The sequence below is a fragment of the Catharus ustulatus genome, chromosome 7 (genome assembly GCF_009819885.2).
Source record: "Catharus ustulatus isolate bCatUst1 chromosome 7, bCatUst1.pri.v2, whole genome shotgun sequence".
In the NCBI taxonomy this organism is placed as follows: Eukaryota; Metazoa; Chordata; class Aves; order Passeriformes; family Turdidae; genus Catharus; species Catharus ustulatus.
Genome location: NC_046227.1, coordinates 18510291 through 18529191, shown reverse-complemented (window position 1 = coordinate 18529191; position 18901 = coordinate 18510291). Strand labels below are relative to the sequence as shown.

General features: G+C 42.2%; 1 protein-coding gene across 1 annotated transcript; it reads left to right on the top strand.

The window, feature by feature from the left end:
• The first annotated feature begins 729 nt into the window (after nt 1-729).
• GORASP2 (golgi reassembly stacking protein 2) lies at nt 730-16486 on the top strand. The gene is made up of 10 exons (XM_033065071.2): nt 730-853; nt 9573-9653; nt 10365-10568; nt 10983-11069; nt 11524-11654; nt 11965-12097; nt 12223-12346; nt 12706-12792; nt 14676-14771; nt 15450-16486. Exons 1-10 carry the CDS (start codon nt 791-793, stop codon nt 15767-15769), a joined length of 1326 nt encoding a protein of 441 aa, XP_032920962.1. The 5' UTR covers nt 730-790; the 3' UTR covers nt 15770-16486.
• Nucleotides 16487-18901: the final 2415 nt, after the last annotated feature.

Here is an 18901-nt window from a genome sequence, read left to right as displayed (position 1 = left end):
ACCACTAAAAGACCGATGACAGCATTCCTTAAAGAGGTCACCTCTCCGGAGGTCTGCAGGACCGAACCAGGACGCGCTGGTCTGCACCGGCAGGCTGCGAAAAAGCCTTCCAGGAACAAAGAACTATCGGAGAGGGAAGAGCTGAATGTGAGATTGGCAGTGCCCCTCGATAACTCAGTGCCCGCCTTCTCCGGCCGCACCGGAGCATCCCGTTGGCTCCGGGCAGGGTCTCCTTGCTGCCCGCAGAACGCGCCTGCGCCGCGGCGTGTCGCGACAACGGCAGCGAGGGTCGGCCCTGTTACCGCGCGGAACTTTGCGGTGCATGCCCTGAAACGGGTTAGTCCAAAATTCGGCCCTTGGGCAGCGTTTGTCGTTTCTCTGTACCGCTGCGCACCTCCTGCCGCTTCAGCTCCAGCTCCCAAGCGAGTCCTGGCGCTCCCGGCTCCGCCCCACAGCCCCGACCGAAGGAGCGGGGCTCGCAGCTCCAGAGAGCTGTGGCAGTAGGGGAGGCAGTATATGTTATGCCCTGCCACCTTTATGTTCTGTGCACACACTTACTATCCCTTACTCATGTAGCTAACACACACTAATAAATTCATTAACTCTTCCCGTCTAGCACCGTCGGGAGCCCCCGCCCCGCACATGGCGCCGCCGCCCTCGGCCGCCAGGGGGCGACAGGGCGCCAGCCTGGAGCGCGGCCGTGGCCCCTCGCGGCCGCCGTAGGGCCCCGCCTGGCGCCGGGCGGGGGCAGCGCGCGGTGCCACGTCCCCGTCGCGGCGCGTTTGCGGCCATGGGCGCCTCGCAGAGCATCGACATCCCCGGCGGCGGCACCGAGGGCTACCATGTCCTGCGGGTAAGGGCGGCGCGGCCCGACCGGGCGCCCCGGACACTCAGCCCGCCGGGGTCCCGTGGGCGCGGGGTCTGTCCCGCCGCGGGGCCGCGCTGGAGCGGCCCGGGGGCTCCCGGGGCGGCCCCGCCGCGCTCCCCGCTCGGCCCCGGGGACGCGCTTGGGCAGCGGGGCCGCCGGGGCTCCGCCGCGGCTCGCGGGAGCGCTGAGGTGCGCCGGGCCCGCGCTGCCGCTCCCGGATTTGGGAAGTCTGGAGGAAGAATTGGTCCAGAATAAGCAATTCCCGGGCCGGGTCGTGCTGCCAAGTTGTGCCTTCGTATGACCAGGCCGGCGGGCTGGAGCATGGGAGGCGAAGCTGGGTTTGGGCAGCCTTTGAGGGCGAGGCGACCTCTCCTCCACGCTGTCCACACCCAGCCCGCGAGTCCGGGCTGCGCTCAGGTGCTCCCGGGATAACGCGTCAGGCTTGTCCCGGTCGCTGCACCGTGGACCGTAGCTGCTGTCCCTCCGCAGTGGTTCAGGGGTGTCGGATCGCGGTGCTCCCATGGCAGGCAGCACACCTGAGGGCTGCAACTCCACTGGAAGTACTGTTTTTCATAGGCACATTGGTTTTGTTCCCATTGTGGCCACAAAACTTGGGGTTTGTATGTGAAATACAAAATATCATAATAGGCTGCATTCTTGGGGTTTTGTGAGCAGCCTTTTGAAAGCCCTTCCTTTTGCTTTTAGCGAGCAGAATGGTTCCCAGGTGCTGCTGTGGAATCTGAGGCTCTGGGGCACAGGGACTGTGCTGGAGTCAGTCCTGCCCACAGCACGGGTAGCGGGAGTGTGAGTGCCCTCACTCTGGGTGCCGTGCTGGGCTGGTGTGTTTGTTGGAATCAGAGCCTTTTGGATAAGGTCACTGCTTTTGAGGAGCAAATACTGATGTTCTGATCAAATCCAAACATTCCGTTAAAATTTATGTATAGACTAAAGTGAGAGTGGGTTTTTTTCTCCCCTTTAATATTAATGTGTTATTTAATATTAGTGTTACTAATTTGTGTCAGTACATTTTGTCTTTTCCCACACAGAAACTATTCTGCAGGTTGGTAAAACTGGCAGACTTTTCTTTCCTTTTTTTAGCATAGTACAGTGTAAATTTCATTAACTTTTTACTTTGGAGACCTGTAAAACCAGCATGTACTTTGCAGTTAGTATATCAGTTACATCACATTTATGAGTTCATACTGTTTGATTAAAGCATGTTAATAAATTGAGATTAATCTCTTTCGTGAATTAGAATCTACTCATTTTTCTTGTAATCCTGCTTGGATCTGCGCTTTTGTTTTCATTTAGGCACTTTTTTGTTGTAATGTTTTTGATATATCCCAAAATGGCAGTGTTTGATTGCCAGTCTTTGCAAATGTAATTGAGAGGTGCACATTAAAGAAGTTGATTTCCAAGAGGACATCCTTATTTATATTAAACACAGGAAAGGACCTGCTTGCTGTATTAAACTGACTGATACCGCTATTTTTCACTGCCTTGTCTTCTTACTGATGTCTTGACATGTCACAGTAATGAGTGATTACTCTTTGTCTGTGGGCAGGCATCTTAAACTGCATCATGATCCCGTCCTAACAGTTGTAATTTGGGATGTTTTTTATTGAAATGCACGAATGTGACTAGAATTTCCCTCTCTTGTTTTTCCAAGTTTAATTTTCCAGTTACCATTCTGTAGTTAGTTTGCTACAGACAGTGTTGAGCTCACACTGTCAGAGGAGCTCTGCACAAGTGCTCTATCTGCATGGATTGACCTTCAGTAGAACTTGGGGTCAAGGAAAACTGATGTTTAGTTCTAATTTACTCTTAAGTACGTTTTCTTTCTGAGCTCAGTACTTTAATGAGGTAAATGAGAGAGGTGGATGGAAAACAGCAGTAGTCTTCCAGTGTTACAGATCTAATTCAAGTAAGATCAGATTTCTTTGATAAAACCAAGCTTCTGTAAATAATGTAAAGTGATTGTTTGAAAGATTTCATTACATGTGGGAAAATTATAGAAGTGTCAGAAAAAGGTTTCAATTATTGGAAGAATTTGTTTGGGTAAGGCAGATAAGTGAAAAATATGGGTTAAATGGCTGTGAAACAAAGAGTTTACATTGTTCAGTGTGACTGCAGGAGCCAAGCACAAGTTGCTAGAGAGATGAGCAGACTGAGACTTGCCAGTTACAAGTTTTTTAGAGTGAGACTTTTAGACTGTACATGCTGCCTCCCCACAAAACTAGTAAAAAGTGTCTCTCTCTGCTCTTCAAACAGGGACAGAAGTATATGCAGCAAGTGAACACTAACATCATTAATTTTCAATGTAAGATTTGCAGATTACTTAATTCTTTTGGCTACATCTGCTGATAATCTGTGCAATATTGCTTTCATTGTGAGCTTTATCACCAGTGCAGTTGTAACAGGAATTAGGAACCTTCCAGGACTTAAATGCTGTCAAAGGAAAAGAATTTCATCATATGCATGCTTGACAGCAGAATTTGCACTGGTTGTATTGCTGGTGTTCTAGACATTAAAATGTAACGCTTTTGGGTTTTTTTTGGTAAGAGGAAGAAAAGGTTACCCAGTGTTCTGTTTGTTGCCCAAGTCATGTCATAAGTAGACCTAGTAATGAGTCATTTGTTTGAAGCAATTCTCCTCAAGTTTCCTTTAACATAAGGTGTGTAGCTGATTAGACCAACTGCCTGACTCTTTGTGTCGCTCAGTATGTGTTTGTTTCTGCTCTTCAAAACAGAATGAAGGAAAATTTTGAGTAATTTTCTTGCTCAGCAGTGTGAAACGACTGTAGTTTGGCCAGGCTGATGTCATGACCTGACAGTTTATTCAGCTAGTAGATGATGTCACAACAGCCCTATGGCTGGGGCAGTGACTGGAAAGTGGCCCAGTGGAAAAGGTCTGGGGATGCTGGTTGAGAGCAGCTGAACATGAGCTAGTGTGCGCAGGCGGCATCCTGACCTGTATCAGGAGTAGTGTGGCCAACAGGACCAGGGCAGTGATTGTCCTGTACTGGGCACTGGTGAGGTCACACCTCAAGTGCTGTGTCCAGTTCTGGGCGCCTCAGTACATGACAGATATTGAGGTGCTGGAATAGGTCCAGAGACGCTCTGGAGCACAAGTCCTGTGAGGAGCAGCTGAGTGGGCTGGGGGTGTTTAACCTGGAGAAGAGGAGCTCAGGGGAGACCTCATGGCTCTCTGCAACTCCCTGAGAGGAGAGAGTACAGTAATTTCACGACTATAAGGCGCACCCTTTTGACTAAAATTTTCACCCGAACCCGTAAGTGCGCCTTATAGTCCAGTGCGCCTTATATATGGGCAAAAGTTCGGAAATTTGCCAACCCGGAAGTGTGAGCCACGAACCGCGGGGGGAGCCAGCAGGGCCGCGGCTGCCGGGTGGAGGCGGGGCCGTGAGGCCGCAGCTGCTGGGTGGAGGTGGGGCTGTGGGGTCACGGCTGCCGGGTGGAGGCAGGGCCGTGGAGCCGGGGCTGCTGGGTGCAGGGGGGCCCGGGGGCCCACAGTGCCCCGGCAGGCGTGCCCCACCCCCGTGGAGGCGGCATGGAGCGGCGGCGGGCATGCCCCAACCCAGGGAGGCACGGCCAAGCAGCGGCAGGCATAGCCCAGCCCCGCCGGGTACAGGGGGACCCGGGGACCCATGGCTGCTGGGTTGAGGCGGGGCCTCGGCCAGCAACCACACGGGGGGAGCTGGGGGCGGATCCTCGCTGCAAAAAAAAAGTGCACCTTATAGTCCGGTGTGCCTTATATGATCTACAAAGTTGCGAAATTTGCTGACTCACCACTCACGGGGTGCACCTTACGGTGTGAAATTACTGTAGCAGGGTGAGGGTCAGCCTCTTCTCTTAGGTAGCAAGTGACACAACAAGAGGAAGGAGCCTCAAGCTGCACCAGGAGAGATTTAGATTGCACTTTAGGAAAACTTTCTTCATCAAGGATGGTCAGATATTGGAATAGGCTGCCCAGGGAAGTATTTTAATTGCCATCCCCAAAAACATTCAGAACATGCGTAGATGTGGCGTTTGGGTTGAATTTAACGTGAATTTTAAGTGCTGGGTTAATGGTTGGACTTGATGATCATAGAGGTCTTTTCCAAACTAAATTGTTGTAAGAATCTACATGAGAATTCTTATCTTTGAGGAATTTGTATGCTGCCATGTTATGTGGTGTTCTCCCTAAAAGATACTGAGCAGCAGTGCCCAAAGTTTAGATTTCCCACTCTTGTTTGAGTGCTTTGGTTTGTTGTAATAGTGATACAAACATGTTGCGTGAAGTGATGACTTATCTTTTAAGGGAGGTTCACATTTTAAAAGTTTGAGTTAAATTCTTTCTGCTAAAATAAAAGGTTCTCTACTAGACAGAATCTGTTTTCTTACAAAAAACTTACAAAGCTTTTGTTTTTGGAAACTGTGTTTCATCAAGAAATTGAATTCAGTTACACAATGTATTAAAATAACTGACAGAAATCCAAGAGATTCTGTCAGATTTAACAGGAATTGCTTATCTATGATACATAATGAAATTTTACTGCCAGTTATGCAGTGGGTGGAAGAACTACAGAAAAACCTTTCAGTCTTTCTTTGCTAATAAAGTAGAATACTGGGAAGAGTTTAATATGCGGGGAAAAAAGAAGGCCTTGGAAGTTATGTATTTAATGCTTGAGGCTAAGCTTCTGAAAGTTTAAAAACTAGTATAAGGTAACTGACTTTCAGAAGTGGTCAGAGCCTTCGTTTCTGTGCCTAATTTCATTTGCAATTACACTGCTCTCTTGGGGCTTCAATTTGTGCTGAGCAGACTTCTTAAAATGTGTAATGTGCAATGTATACTGAGTGGGCATAGAATAACAGTTTTGGGAACAGTGTTCAGCAAAGGAAAACTTCATATGTTTACCAGGAAAGTCTTTTTAGTACCGTAAATTAAAATTGGTGTATTCACCTTGAAATCTTTTTACTGTTTAATTCTTGACAGTGAATTAAAAGTGAAATCAGTGTGTAATCTGTGTACTCAGCAGCCCTGCTGTCATCTTGGTGAGAAACTGAAATCCTGCAGCACTGTGTGAGACCCTTTTCTGCCCTCTGATATTCAGCATTTGATAGAGGTTTTCTTCATTTGCTCTTAAAAAGCTCTGGCATTGCATTGCCACAGCTTCTCCACATTTCCTGTGCTACTGTTTGTCTCTATTGTTAGAAAGTCATGGCATTTACCCATATGGGTCTGTGACTTGTATAACAGCTGGCTTTGAGAGAATCAGGCTTCCCAAGCTGCTAGGGATGGTATCTTGCCTGCAGTAGCATCTGTTGTAAATGATATTACTTGGTTATTTCTCAGCAATTATTCAATTACAAAGGCAAGCTACTAAATACTTGGGACACCCAGCAAAGCTGCATAAAGCCAAATTGCTCAGGAGACACAGAGTTGATGTACATATCCATGGAATCTTTATTATTTACATCCTTAATAGAGGTGGAATAATTTGTGTCCTTGTATTTTCTAAGGTCCCTGGTCATCCTTTGTTGCTGTTGCTTCTGGAAGAGAATCAAGGCCACAGAGCTTGGAGCAGAGAGCTGTATTGTGCATTTGGCACTGTGTGGTGGTGATGAATTGGGCAGGTAGTGACTGAAAGGGAGATGGTGTGGCAAAATCTGTATGGGGTCAGTGCAATGGTTGTGCAGGGCTGAGCATATCACCTCTTAAAGGAGGAGACTTTTTGTGTGGAATGGATTTGGAATTTCTGGGTGGCATTTCTGGGACTGCCAGGTGTAAGCATGCTTTTCTATCAGTGAAGGTAGACCAGGGAAATAGGAAACTTTATGACAACCTGTGCATGGCAGGATGACAGAAGTGATGCACGTACCTGGTTCTGAGCTGTGACTGATGCATCTGTAAGGGCTTGTTTTCTTTTAGCTACAGCTTCCTGGTAGTTTTTACATGCCCACTGAGAAACAAACTATGCAGAGATGTTCAGGATTGTGATTTCAACATCTGAAGATATGTTCTGCAAACTAGTCGTTTGGAACTTGAAAACTCTCTCAGTCCCTTCATCAGTTTGGAGCAGAACACAGATTTAGTATTCTAAGTAAATTATTTATACATCCCAGGGGTCAGTGAGCTTGAGTTTGATGGAGGCTGAACATATGTGGTTCTCATATATTGTATGTACTCCATCTTAATTCAAAATGTTGCTCTGTTGAATACTGGCCGCTCTTGGATCAGTCGGGATATAATCTCTTGGAGGTCATTAGGGAGGGATATTGTCAGGAGGTGGGGGGGTTGTTGTGATGTGGTGTAGTAGTTTGGTCTTTTATTTCAAAGAATTTCATTGAGAAATGGAGGAAAATCTCTGAATGAGATGAAGTCTGGCCTTTCATAATTTCAAGGCCATGACATATATCCAGTCCCAAAAATCTGATGTGTTATGCCAGATGTACTGATTTTTCATGCTGAGGTTTAGCTAACACATGTTATGTCTTTAAAACTGTTTCCCCAGAAAGTTCTGAAGCAATCTGCTGAGTAAATTCTGGTATAAAGCCTGTATGTCTGGTTCATTAAAAACACAAACTAAGTTCTTATATGAACTATGCAATATTTGGTGGCATAAGAAGAGAAGCTGTTAGTGTTTTCATGTCACTTCTCTAAACTGAGGGAAGAAGAACAAACAGTGTAAACTCATCCTACATTCACCACTCAAACACAGGAAAAGAGAGGATGTTCTGAATTACTTGATTACAAGAGAAATTGCATGTCTGAAAATGCCATTATAGATCATGTTTATAGGAAAACAGAGTTTTTAAATTCTCCTTTCATGAAACTATTTAACCTCTCTTTGGCAGGGAGGTCTCAAGTGTTCACCATGGTAAATAAATGTTTTCTGCATTTGGGAAGAATAATTCATATAGTGAATTTTAGCCTCTCTGTGGCTTTTCTCTTAAGCTAAAATTTCTGTTTGTGGAGGCTGTTCTCAGGTAGCCCTACATTATTGCAAGTTTGAATATCTACAGCTAAATGAGCTCTAGAAACAGTCCACAAATGCCAAAGCCAAATCCACAGTATGCTGGGAGTTTCTGTGCAGCTGGAACCAGGGTGTCTGCCCCATGCAGCTTAGCTTGTACTTTTACCTTGCTACCTGGTGCACAGTTTGGTGTCTGATCTCTGGTTCTTGGTGGGAGCCACCTTGAACAGACAGGTTAAGTAACATGGAGACAGTAGTTTGGATCTAGTTACAGGGACTGCAGGATATTTGGTGATTGGGAGATGTGGTTCCATACACTTACTACTTGGAGAGGGAGAATACCTGTACCCCAGCTGTAGAAAATTATTTCCAAGGAGCATCCAGGCATCTCGAAGAGGTACCTTTGCAGCCACATTTCAAGGTCTCATTAGAAATTATAAATGAGGACTTTATGGATGTTATTGTTGTCTCAGTGATTCTTATTACTTTGGGAGATTGTTGGTTTCATACTTTTTTTACTGCTTTACAAATCTTGGACAACAGTCAGTGTGTGTGTGGTATGACTCTGGAATTACTAATTCCAGATTTAAATTATGTGACTAATGTTCTAAGCTTTGGGCATCTGTTACCCACAAGTAATCTGATTTTGTGAATATGTTGGGCAGAGATAAAATTTAAGATGAACAGTTTTATTAGTAATCAAGCACTTTTAAATTTCATATTAGAATATTTTGTTCAAGATAAGTCATATTAAGAAAACTCAATTTCTGCAGAATCAGGCCAATATTGAACAATCAAATAAATTTTTATCACTTCTATCAGGTAGAATAACATGTAATGTAAGGAACTGCACTGTAAAGGGTAATGTTTTTTAGATCTTTTTGGAAGGTGATTGTAGAACATAAAAGAAAAAGGCAATGGGTAAAATGAATCAGCTTCCACACAGAAAAAGATTGTCTTTGCTAAAAAAGCTGTAGGAAGAATTTGACAGCCATATTGAGGTTACTTTTCATTGTCAGCAATGCTAGCAATAGTAAAAAACTAGATTGGCAAAATGTATCTCAGTTACTCCATTTGGAATTAAAAGCATACTTCTAGCTTCTGGGAGCAGTGTGTATCCAAAACTTAGGCCTTGTCTTAGTGGAGTGGTTGAATTATTTGAGCTGCCATGGCTGCAAAATTGCATGTCTCTTTTCCTGCAACTTGAAGGTCTGTTAATGAAATCACTGGTTGTACAGATGCCCTCCATGTCTCAAGAATGTCACCAGGTGATGTTTAATCATGAGATAATAACTTGTGCTTACAGATGTGACTTTCCTCTTCCTTTAGTAAGCATGAGATAGAAAGTGAGGTCCAATGTTGGTATGACTGGAAAAATAGTACTTTTAACCAACCTTTTCAGAATTCACTAACCTTGTACTTTCCTATAATCTTCTTTCTTGAAACGAGCACTTAAAATTTATGTGATGCAACTGTTAAGTACTGCTTTTCCCAGGGAGGGGCTATTGCTGTGTCATTCCTCAGTTTATAAATTACTAATTCTTTTAAAATGTATTTTATTTTTTTAAGGGAGGGATGTTTTTGGTTCTGTAGATTATATATGAATATTTTAAAATTATACATACAAACATAAGTAGTTTCTAGAACTACAGTTGGCAGAAGTAGAAATGTAATTCTATCTATGAATCAGCACTGGAATGCTTTTACTAAATTCTTGTTTAACTTTGTTAGGTACAAGAAAACTCACCGGGGCATAGAGCTGGATTGGAGCCATTCTTTGATTTTATTGTGTCCATTAATGGTTCAAGATTGGTAAGTGTGTTGCTATTTTATAACTTTTAATATAAACAATGTGTTGAGAATCTGGTAGTTATAGGTAAACCAATGGATTTTTATTTAAATGTATATAAAATATTTCTTCTTCTTTAAAATGATGAAGGCAAACTGCATCAGGAATTGATTTCCTTCACTGTAGGAACAGTTCTGTCGAGTTTAGCTGGAGAATAAGGCATATATGCTCCCTGCAGACATCTGCACCAAGACAGAATTGCCTGCTGATCCACCCCTCATGGCTTATGCTGGCACCCCCCTAGTTCTGTCTGCTTCCGTGAGAACTCACAGACTTCACATAGTCCGGAGAGGTTGAGTGAAAAGCTGCTGTCAGAGCTGTTGGCTGGGCAGGAGGCATGGGGGGAGCTTTCAAGCAGAGCTGTCAGACCACGATAGCAGTGGAAAAACGCAGCTGTGGGAAGCTCTGCACCCATGTGCCTGGGTTCAAGAAAGCCTCTGAACCAGTTGAAGTGTTTTCATTTTTGGAAAGTATGACCTGCTACTGTGAAGTTCCAGGGTTATTCCAGAGTTGTATTCTAGACTTGTGAAGCGACTGGAAACCTGTTACAAAGCAGCTGTTAATACATGTTCTAGTAATGCACAGTGTAGCATCTTTGAAATAGAAGTGTTGCTGTAGAACTGAACACTTGTTCTGTCAAACACTGAGCCAAGCTCTTGTTTAAACATTCACAGAATAAAGACAATGACACTCTCAAGGACCTGCTGAAAGCAAATGTTGAAAAACCTGTAAAAATGCTTGTGTACAGTAGCAAAACACTGGAATTGAGAGAAACATCAGTAACCCCCAGCAACATGTGGGGTGGGCAAGGCCTCCTGGGAGTGAGCATCCGCTTCTGCAGCTTTGATGGGGCCAATGAAAATGTCTGGCACGTCTTGGTACGTATAGACTTGGAAGTATTCTCATCACTGCTGTTTCTGCCTTTCTGTTTAAAAGTAACTTGCAGGGGATATAGCTAACAAGTCATGAGATCAGACTGGTCTCATTGATCAAACTGGCTTTGATTTTGGGTTTGGGAAGACCTCTGAACTACAAATGTATATTTTTGAGTATATTGTCAAGTCTTGTATTTAAGGAATGGGTTTGTACAACACTCAGAGATACTGTATTTGGTACAACACCAGAACCATATGGAAAGGGACTGCCACAGAGCCACTGTTGCATTAGTTCATTACTGTGTTGAAAACGTGACCAGTTTGTCTGCCTCAGAGCTTCTATGAAGATGCATACCTGTCTGTTCTGCTGCACCCTGACAGTTACATAGTGTTTGTAACTTTCCATCTTAAAACCAGGAAGTGGAGCCAAATTCTCCTGCTGCATTAGCTGGACTTAGACCTCACAGTGACTATATAATTGGAGCAGATACTGTCATGAATGAGGTAAGTATATAAAAATAAAGTCTTTATTTTTTCCTTACAAAAGTCCCAATTGTACCAGGGCAGTATGAAACATCTCTGTCTCTGTTCAGTGCGAATGGAAATCAAATGCAAAGAGGAAGGAGCTTTGGCATGGAAGAGGCATTGCCTCTTCTTAAAGGCAATCGTGGAAATAAGAACTGCTCTTAAATGTCTTCATGAAGTCAGATACAAATTTTGTGTTCTAAAATTAGTATTTTGAATAGCAGATTTGAAATCTGGGTTGTGCCACGTCTTCCGAATTGTGCTGCAAAATGCATTTTAAAGTTGACCTTGTGGTAAAACACCAGCACAGCAGCAACTGCAGCATGTGGCTGTTACCAGAGTCCATACAGAAAATCAGGACTAGGATGATAAATCTAATGCAAATGATAAAATAAGGACAAGAAAGCCCTTACTCATTTATATCTTTTTGCAGTCTGAAGATCTTTTTTCCCTTATTGAAACGCATGAAGCAAAGCCATTAAAACTTTATGTGTACAACACAGACACAGATAATTGTCGGGAAGTGGTGATTACTCCAAATTCTGCCTGGGGTGGAGAAGGCAGGTAAGGAGACAATGTGTTACAGGGGGATGGGGCAACTTTCTTATAGCACCAGCCTGAAAACTGCTTTAGGTTTAAGTTTTCTACAAAGACAGGGAAAGAGTATTGTTATATCAGAAGTGTTTTTGCTTTAATAATTGTTTTGTATTGATTATTTGTCCATAGAAAGGGAAGCAACATGAGTGCAGGAGGGGAAGGTTGTACAGCATTTACCTTGAAGGTTGTTGATGTCTTGAGTTCTTCATGTATTGCTTGCTATAGTCTGTAGTTGTAAAGTCACTTGCCTGACTGAAAAATCTTCATATTTTAAAAGCCTAGGATGTGGCATTGGTTATGGATATTTGCATAGGATACCTACTCGTCCGTTTGAAGAGGGAAAGAAAATTTCTCTCCCAGGACAGTTGCCTAGTGCATCTCTCAGTCCCCTAAAAGATGGTTTCACAGAGGTAAGTTGTGGTCCCTCTCTTTCAGCTTGGTAAAAATGGATGATGATGTTTATTGCTTTTCTGCTTCTCTTGGTTCGTGTAGAAACAAACCCTAATGATGCATCTTTCTTTTCTCTTTCAATAAGGTTCAGCTGTCTTCAGTTAATCCCTCAGCCACCCTCCCTCCTGGGTCAGCAGGCCTTGAGCAGAGTCTTTCAGGACTTTCTATTAGCTCACCTTCAACTACTGTCACTAATGTTCTCAACACAGGTTGGTATTGGAAGGAACTGATCTGAAATGCGTGGCTTGCCTGACTTTTTTGTTCACTCAGATGTTTCTTATTAATTGAATAGAAGGCAGAAGAGAGAATAAAACTTTCTCATAAATTTTTCTCAACAAGAAAGGTCAATGTACTGCATTTGTGCCTTACTTGCTCATAAAATAGTGGCAAACAGCTTTTATTAAAAATACTGTGCGTATTACTTAGACTACTATTTTTCTTATCACATTTTAATATTAAGGCAAATAGTAATTCTCCTGTAAGCAATTATTTATATGTATTCCCTAGGGAAAGAAGATGAAGTGTTGTATGTTTAAAATCAATGTTTTTCCCCTGTGTATCCCACCAGGTGTTCCAACAGTTCCATTGTTACCACCACAAGTCAGTCAGTCCCTTACCTCTGTGCCACCAGTTAACCCAGCAACTACATTACCAGGTGAGTAGGTAGAATCTCTTAAAACATTTCTGAAACAAAAATCTTATGGGAGCAAGGGAGGAGAGCTGTCTTTTCCACTGCTTTTTGGGGAAGGTATAACTTCATACAATTTATGCATTTTATGTAAGATCTCTCTCTATACAACCTCTACAGTGTGAAAAATTATTTTTCTTGGAGTATGTTCACAGCGTGTGTGTGGCACAGAGGAGTGACGTGGCAACAAAAGTTACCAAGTTTACCTTTTAGAGCTCCCTGCACAACAGATGCAGTATTCAGGATTTCTCAGGAAAGGTTTTGCTTTGCTATTTGCAACATTTTTGGAAACCCATTTTTAAATACTCAGCTTGATCATTATTCCTGGTATAAATACAGGGCTAAGAATGTAGAATTTATGTTGCAGTTACTGTTTCTGAATTACATAGGAATTTAAATTGGCATTATACAAGTAAGAGTCTTTCTACAGCATGGTTGTTTCCTAATAATAATGAACATTTCAAACACTACTATTCCAGAAGTATTCACAAGGGGTAAAATAAGGATTGTACAGGATTTTGCTGTGGCATTGGTATGCTGGTACAGGATTCAATTGTGCCTTCCAAAACACTAAAGAAGCTGTATTTTATGTTTTGCTTGTTATGAGACAAGTAGATAAAGCTGTGTCCATTAAATAATGCTTGGAGGTGCAGCCTCTAACACAGAAAATACATGCAGTGGAGCTCAGTGCACGCAAACATGGGCAAAGAAATCACAGACTGAACTTGTTAGTAGTTTTCTGTTTTCACCAGGCAGAGAAAGATTATTATCCTTTTCTTCCCCAACCACCTAATCCCTAAACTCTGCAAATAAAAGTTTTCTTTGTATTCTGTTCACCTTTTTCTTGGAATAGTGTCATTGTTTTTTTTAAAGGCAAATTAGAATATTTCTTGCAATTTGCATGGATGTACTAGTGAAATCATTCTTCTTAAATATAGTGGGAGGTTTAAAATTTGAGTGGATTTGTATGAAGTTCAGCTTTTTTCAGATTTAAAAACATTCAAACTGATTTTGCATGTAGCTGACCTGAAAGCTCTTTGAGTGAGATTATGTCAGCCTTCATAGCAAATGAATTCATGGGTAGGTAAAGATGGCTGGGTTTTAATCAAATCTCTATACTGTGGCCTTGCTTTAAGACTTTTCTCCTCTCTATCTTCATACTGTAGTATCAACAGTTTATTTCTGAATTAGCCTTTTCTGAGCTAAACACAAAGTACGAATAGAGCCTTTGTCCCAGAAATGAAGCTCTTCTGAAGTGGGTGATTCAGGAGCAAAAGGATGCTCCATAGCAAACACAGGGATGGAAGGCCATATGTTGCATTCATTGTACGTTTCTCTTCTACTTTCAGTCCTTTCTGACTTTGAATGTTCCTTTGTCTTGCCTTTCGATACACATTTTTCTATTAACTCTAGTCATGAACTAAGTAGAAAAGACAAATAATAGAGTGATCAATATTAGGGATCAGGGAATACTGTGTATTTAATCGTATTATCATTGTTTGCCACTCAAACTGGGAATGGAGAACTTCTGGTATAGTCCTGTGGTGAAACAGCTACCTTTGTTGAAAGCTGCACTTGGAATGCAAACTTGTAATTCTGAAATAAGATTGTGCTTTCCTCAGAAAAATCTGAAAGGTTTGGGGTTATGTATTTGTTAGTCCAGACTTCCTGCAGTAGGTATCTTCTCACTGTGCAACTTAAAAGCTGAAATTCAGGTGAATTTGCCTTCTTCCATGTAAAAATTATGATCAAGATACAAAGCATGTTTTAAATTTTCAACAAGATCTAAGAAACAGTTAGAAAAAGACAATATTAAGTTTCTGTCTGTAACTGTTCCACTCTTCTCTTAGGTCTGATGCCATTACCAGCAGGGCTTCCTAACCTGACTGATCTGTCCAAACTTAATTTACCTGCACCACAGATTGTTCCAGAAATCATACAACCTGGTATGTGCTTCTGCAAACTGAAACTCTGTAATTAGAGTTATCCTTGACACTCGAATTTAGAGCCATCTAGGGGAGTCCTGAAGGGGATAAATTAAATGTTTGCCTGAGTTGGGAGTGGATGTTAGTGCCCAGATCAGGTAGACAAGGAATATGTCTTTAGATAAACTAGTTCTAAACCTGCATCTGTGTTCAGATGTTTCATTTTGTATTACCTGATTTATATCTCAGAAGAGATTGTGCCAAAAGTGAAAGTATATCATTTATGAGTACAAGAAAAGATGAAGTGTTTCCTTGTAAGATAGATGAGGAGATTGGAGCTCCCTGAACTGAATGCCAGAATTATTAACTAATATTAGATTTAAAGTTTTGAATTCAGTCAAACTGCTAAAGGTGCACATGGAATAAGCAAAAAAATACTGGAAGCTTATATGGAATATGGTTTTTATTAACTTCCCGTTTCTGGCAGTTTCAGTGAAGGCCAGAAAAACCTCCTCACTAATGTTAATGCATTAAATACCTAGTCCTCCGGGGAGGTACAAGCAACCGTGAATTTACTCTGGTTCTTCAATTCTGAAATCTGACAAGTATCAGGCTTGAAATGAGTCTGCTGAGTCAGTGCTGCACAAACACCATTTGAGGCAGCAGCTCACTGCCTTTTTTTGCCCTTTTTCTCTTTAGGTTTGCAACCCCTTCCCCCCTTGCCGCCTCTGCATCTGATGGGAATAACGCCTCTGTCAATGCCGCCCAAGTGTGTTCCTATGCTTCCTTTGGTCACAGAGGCATCTACAGTGCCTACAGATTTGCTTCCCTCTATTACCCAGGCTGGAAGCTTTTCCATCAACCCTGGCACTACTGAAAATGTAGAGGAGACCTCTGTACTCACCTTGGATAGTGCAACTCCAACTTCCAGGGCAACTGTTGTTGACAGATCAAATGAATCCTCCACAGCTAATGAGAAAACAACTGGAATCACAGATACACAAGCTTCTGAATCATAACTCCAGATCACTCTGTTGGATTGGCTTGGTATTTATTTAGCCATGGGATACATATTTGAAAAGCAAGCTATCATTAATTTCATACTAGTTTGTACTTAATCTTTAGAAGTCCTGTAAATAATATGGAGGTATAATAAAAATAAAAGGGGATTTATAAAGTGTTGGGGGGAGGAAGAACTTGTATGTTACCAAAAAAAAGTCCAGGTGGTAAATAGAGTTCCACTGCCAAACTCTGAGGTATGTTTTTAATATAGGCTGACAGCCTTACCCTGCTAGGCTTGTCCTTGCTCATAATTAGCAATTTTTGCTTCTGATAGAAATGAAGCGGGTCTTGCGTGTGACATTTACGTACCATAGTTCTTGTTCTTTGCAAGTATCTTGTTTCTACAGTGGGGATGAGAATGTTTAGTCTGAGTTGTGAATTTTAACGCTGCAAAACTTCCACCTAAAGATATTTCTGTTAAAATTGCTGAGTGACCTGTTAACTGACATGTTGTTATTCAGCTTGTATACAAATCTTTGTCTTTAAGCTCTGGAGAGATGCTCAAGCCATGTTTTGTGACCACTGCTGCGTTGTTTCATACGCCCACTGTAAAATGGCATTGGGAAGGAAATACATGGAATGTTAAATGTAGCACACAATTTGGCACTTCATGACTACTGTAAGAAGAATTAATGGATTAAGCATACATATAGCAATAAATTCCTGGAATTTTATTCTTTGTGTGGCAAAATAGCACTTTTTTTAAAAAATTCTTTATGTCTCATTTAACTTTTTAGCTTAGCTCTCTCTAGCACAAATCTGCCCCCTTCCAGAGGAACGGGTCCAAGAGGGAATGCCAGACATCTTAGTGGCAGTCAGGATCAGCACTTGTGGTTAAATCCATTGCAGCAATGAGTCATTAAATCTGCCTACATATGATTCATAGTTGGCTTTTAAAATTCATATTTAGGACAAAAATTGTAGATTAACTGTAGATTATACACTTGTAGAAATTGTTATGTGCACCATACTCCAGCTGATAGAACTTGCTTTTGTTATCAGGTACAGTTGATGCAGAAAACTCTTCTGTACCACTCCAGTCCTTCTGTATTACTGGGATTTCATTTATATGTGGTTACTACAAGCATATGCAAACATACCCATATTATCAGCAGGCTGGAGCTGAAGTCTGTCTCAACAGCTGTATAATTAATTTTGGCAATGTTTGCCTGAGCAGTGTTTGGAACAGTAGTTGTATCTGACTTCTGATCATAACAGTATCTCAAATAATTCGTTCCAGTGGAAGCCTTATCTAATACTTGTTGTCCTGTCTTATCTTTATCACCTTAATATTTGTCTTTCCTCTGCCCCACACCTGGACATTTGTTATGGCAAAAGCCCATGTGAAAGACAGACCCCAAATACTTTTTCATACTGTGAGCAGTTTATTTTCTCAGCTGCTTGGAGTGTGAAATCCCTCTGCCTTCCTAAGTAGGGCACTTGCTATTTCTCAGAATGTATTTTTATTTACCTTTGTAAATCCAGTGTCATATACCTCAAAATTAAACCTTTACATGAGAAGAAGGATGTTCCCTCTTTTCTTTCCTCTAACAGAGAAAGTGTGTTGGTTTCAAGCTTCCTTGAGCCTCACAGGTCTAACAGCCTTTCCTGCAACACTTCCAACGCAAGAAGAGTAAAAATATGTTTGTCACAAACCACATTTAGAGCAATTGCTGATTGTGATCAGATGGTTTGAACTAGAGTCCTTGGGTAGATGTTTTTGTTCTTGCAGTATGGCACAGCGTTCTCTGGTATGATCTGTGCTTTCCAACAGCAAGCCACAAACTTTCTTAGGTCTTGTGCACTAGTAGCAGACAAAAGAAGATGCTTAGTCTGAAGTTTTGCATTTCTGTTAGCTATTTTAAGTCCCTTGTTGCTGACTATATATCCCGCCTTTTGACAGCTACGAGAGCAGTGGAACCATCAGCAATTCTGCTGAAGATAATGCAACTTCAGATTTGGAGTTGATTCAGCGGTGCAGATTTAAGCTTTAATCTCTAAGCTAAAAAGATAAGCATTGCAAAGTTGAACACTTACTACTTAAAATGAAAACACAGGCCTTGAAGTCACACAGTTGTACTCTGTCCCTCTTTTTTTAATTCCCTCAATTTGTTATGATGAAATTGTACCTTAATCACTTCTGGCAAGGGTCTCTTCATTACTTGATTTTCCCACCAGAAAGAGAAAGTAAGGAGGAACAGAAACTTAAGCTACACCAAAGCACCGACAGCTGATGTAACCTTGTTTTCATGAGTTCATGTATTCAGCTGTTAATGAACAGTTATGAACAGGCACATTAGCTTTGTTTAAAGTATTGACACATGGAGTTCTTTAACAGTAGATGAAGATAGATGTACCACGAACATCCCCAACCTTGCATGTAATTAAAAATTATTTACATGTGTATGACCTACTCTAAAATGAATACAGTAATTTCCTGCTCCACCAAAGGCTGGTATGGGGGTTGTGTTCACTGGCACCTTGGATTTGTTGCGAGGACAGGGTTGCTGCAACAGCCATGTGAGCGTGTGCTGAAGAAGTGGCCTTTTGCAGTTTGATGCTCTGCTGCTGCTCCAGGAAACAGCTGCTCAGGCTGCAAGGCAGGAGTGTGGACAAAGCACTAACGTTTCTTGGCTGGGGGGATCAGATAGTGGTGTGTCTGAGCCTCTGAAAGCCATCTTTTAAATCCTGTCCACATCAAACCTTGTGGCAATTGGAGCTCCACTCGTTCCTGGGAAATAGCTGCGCAGAGCCACGAGATGGCGTGCACTAGTTTCTTTTGGCTGAATTTCCAGGCTAAGACTCAGCAACAAGAGTGGTTGGTTCCTGCCTCCCCACCAGCAGCAACTGTAGTCAAATGGATGCCAGCTGGATACGGAATGGTGGTGCTTGGGAGCTGTAAAACCAACTGATCTGAAGGCAGAAAGTGGCTGAGCTTAAGCTGTTTCTAAGTTTCAGAGTTTTGTTGGCAGTTTGCTGACTTTAGTCAAGCTAATCCTGGGACTGGGTGAAAATTTTGAAGAAAGCAAATTCTTACAGGCAGGGACTTGTCTGAGATACTGTAATGCTGAAGGAGAGGCCTGGATAAT

Excerpts from the sequence above, each read along its gene's own strand:
- GORASP2 (XM_033065071.2), top strand. The coding sequence starts at position 791 with ATGGGCGCCTCGCAGAGCATCGACATCCCCGGCGGCGGCACCGAGGGC. Across the intron at positions 854-9,572 it reads AGGGCTACCATGTCCTGCGG|GTACAAGAAAACTCACCGGG; the intron begins GTAAGGGCGGCG and ends TAACTTTGTTAG. Across the intron at positions 11,655-11,964 it reads GCCTGGGGTGGAGAAGGCAG|CCTAGGATGTGGCATTGGTT; the intron begins GTAAGGAGACAA and ends ATATTTTAAAAG.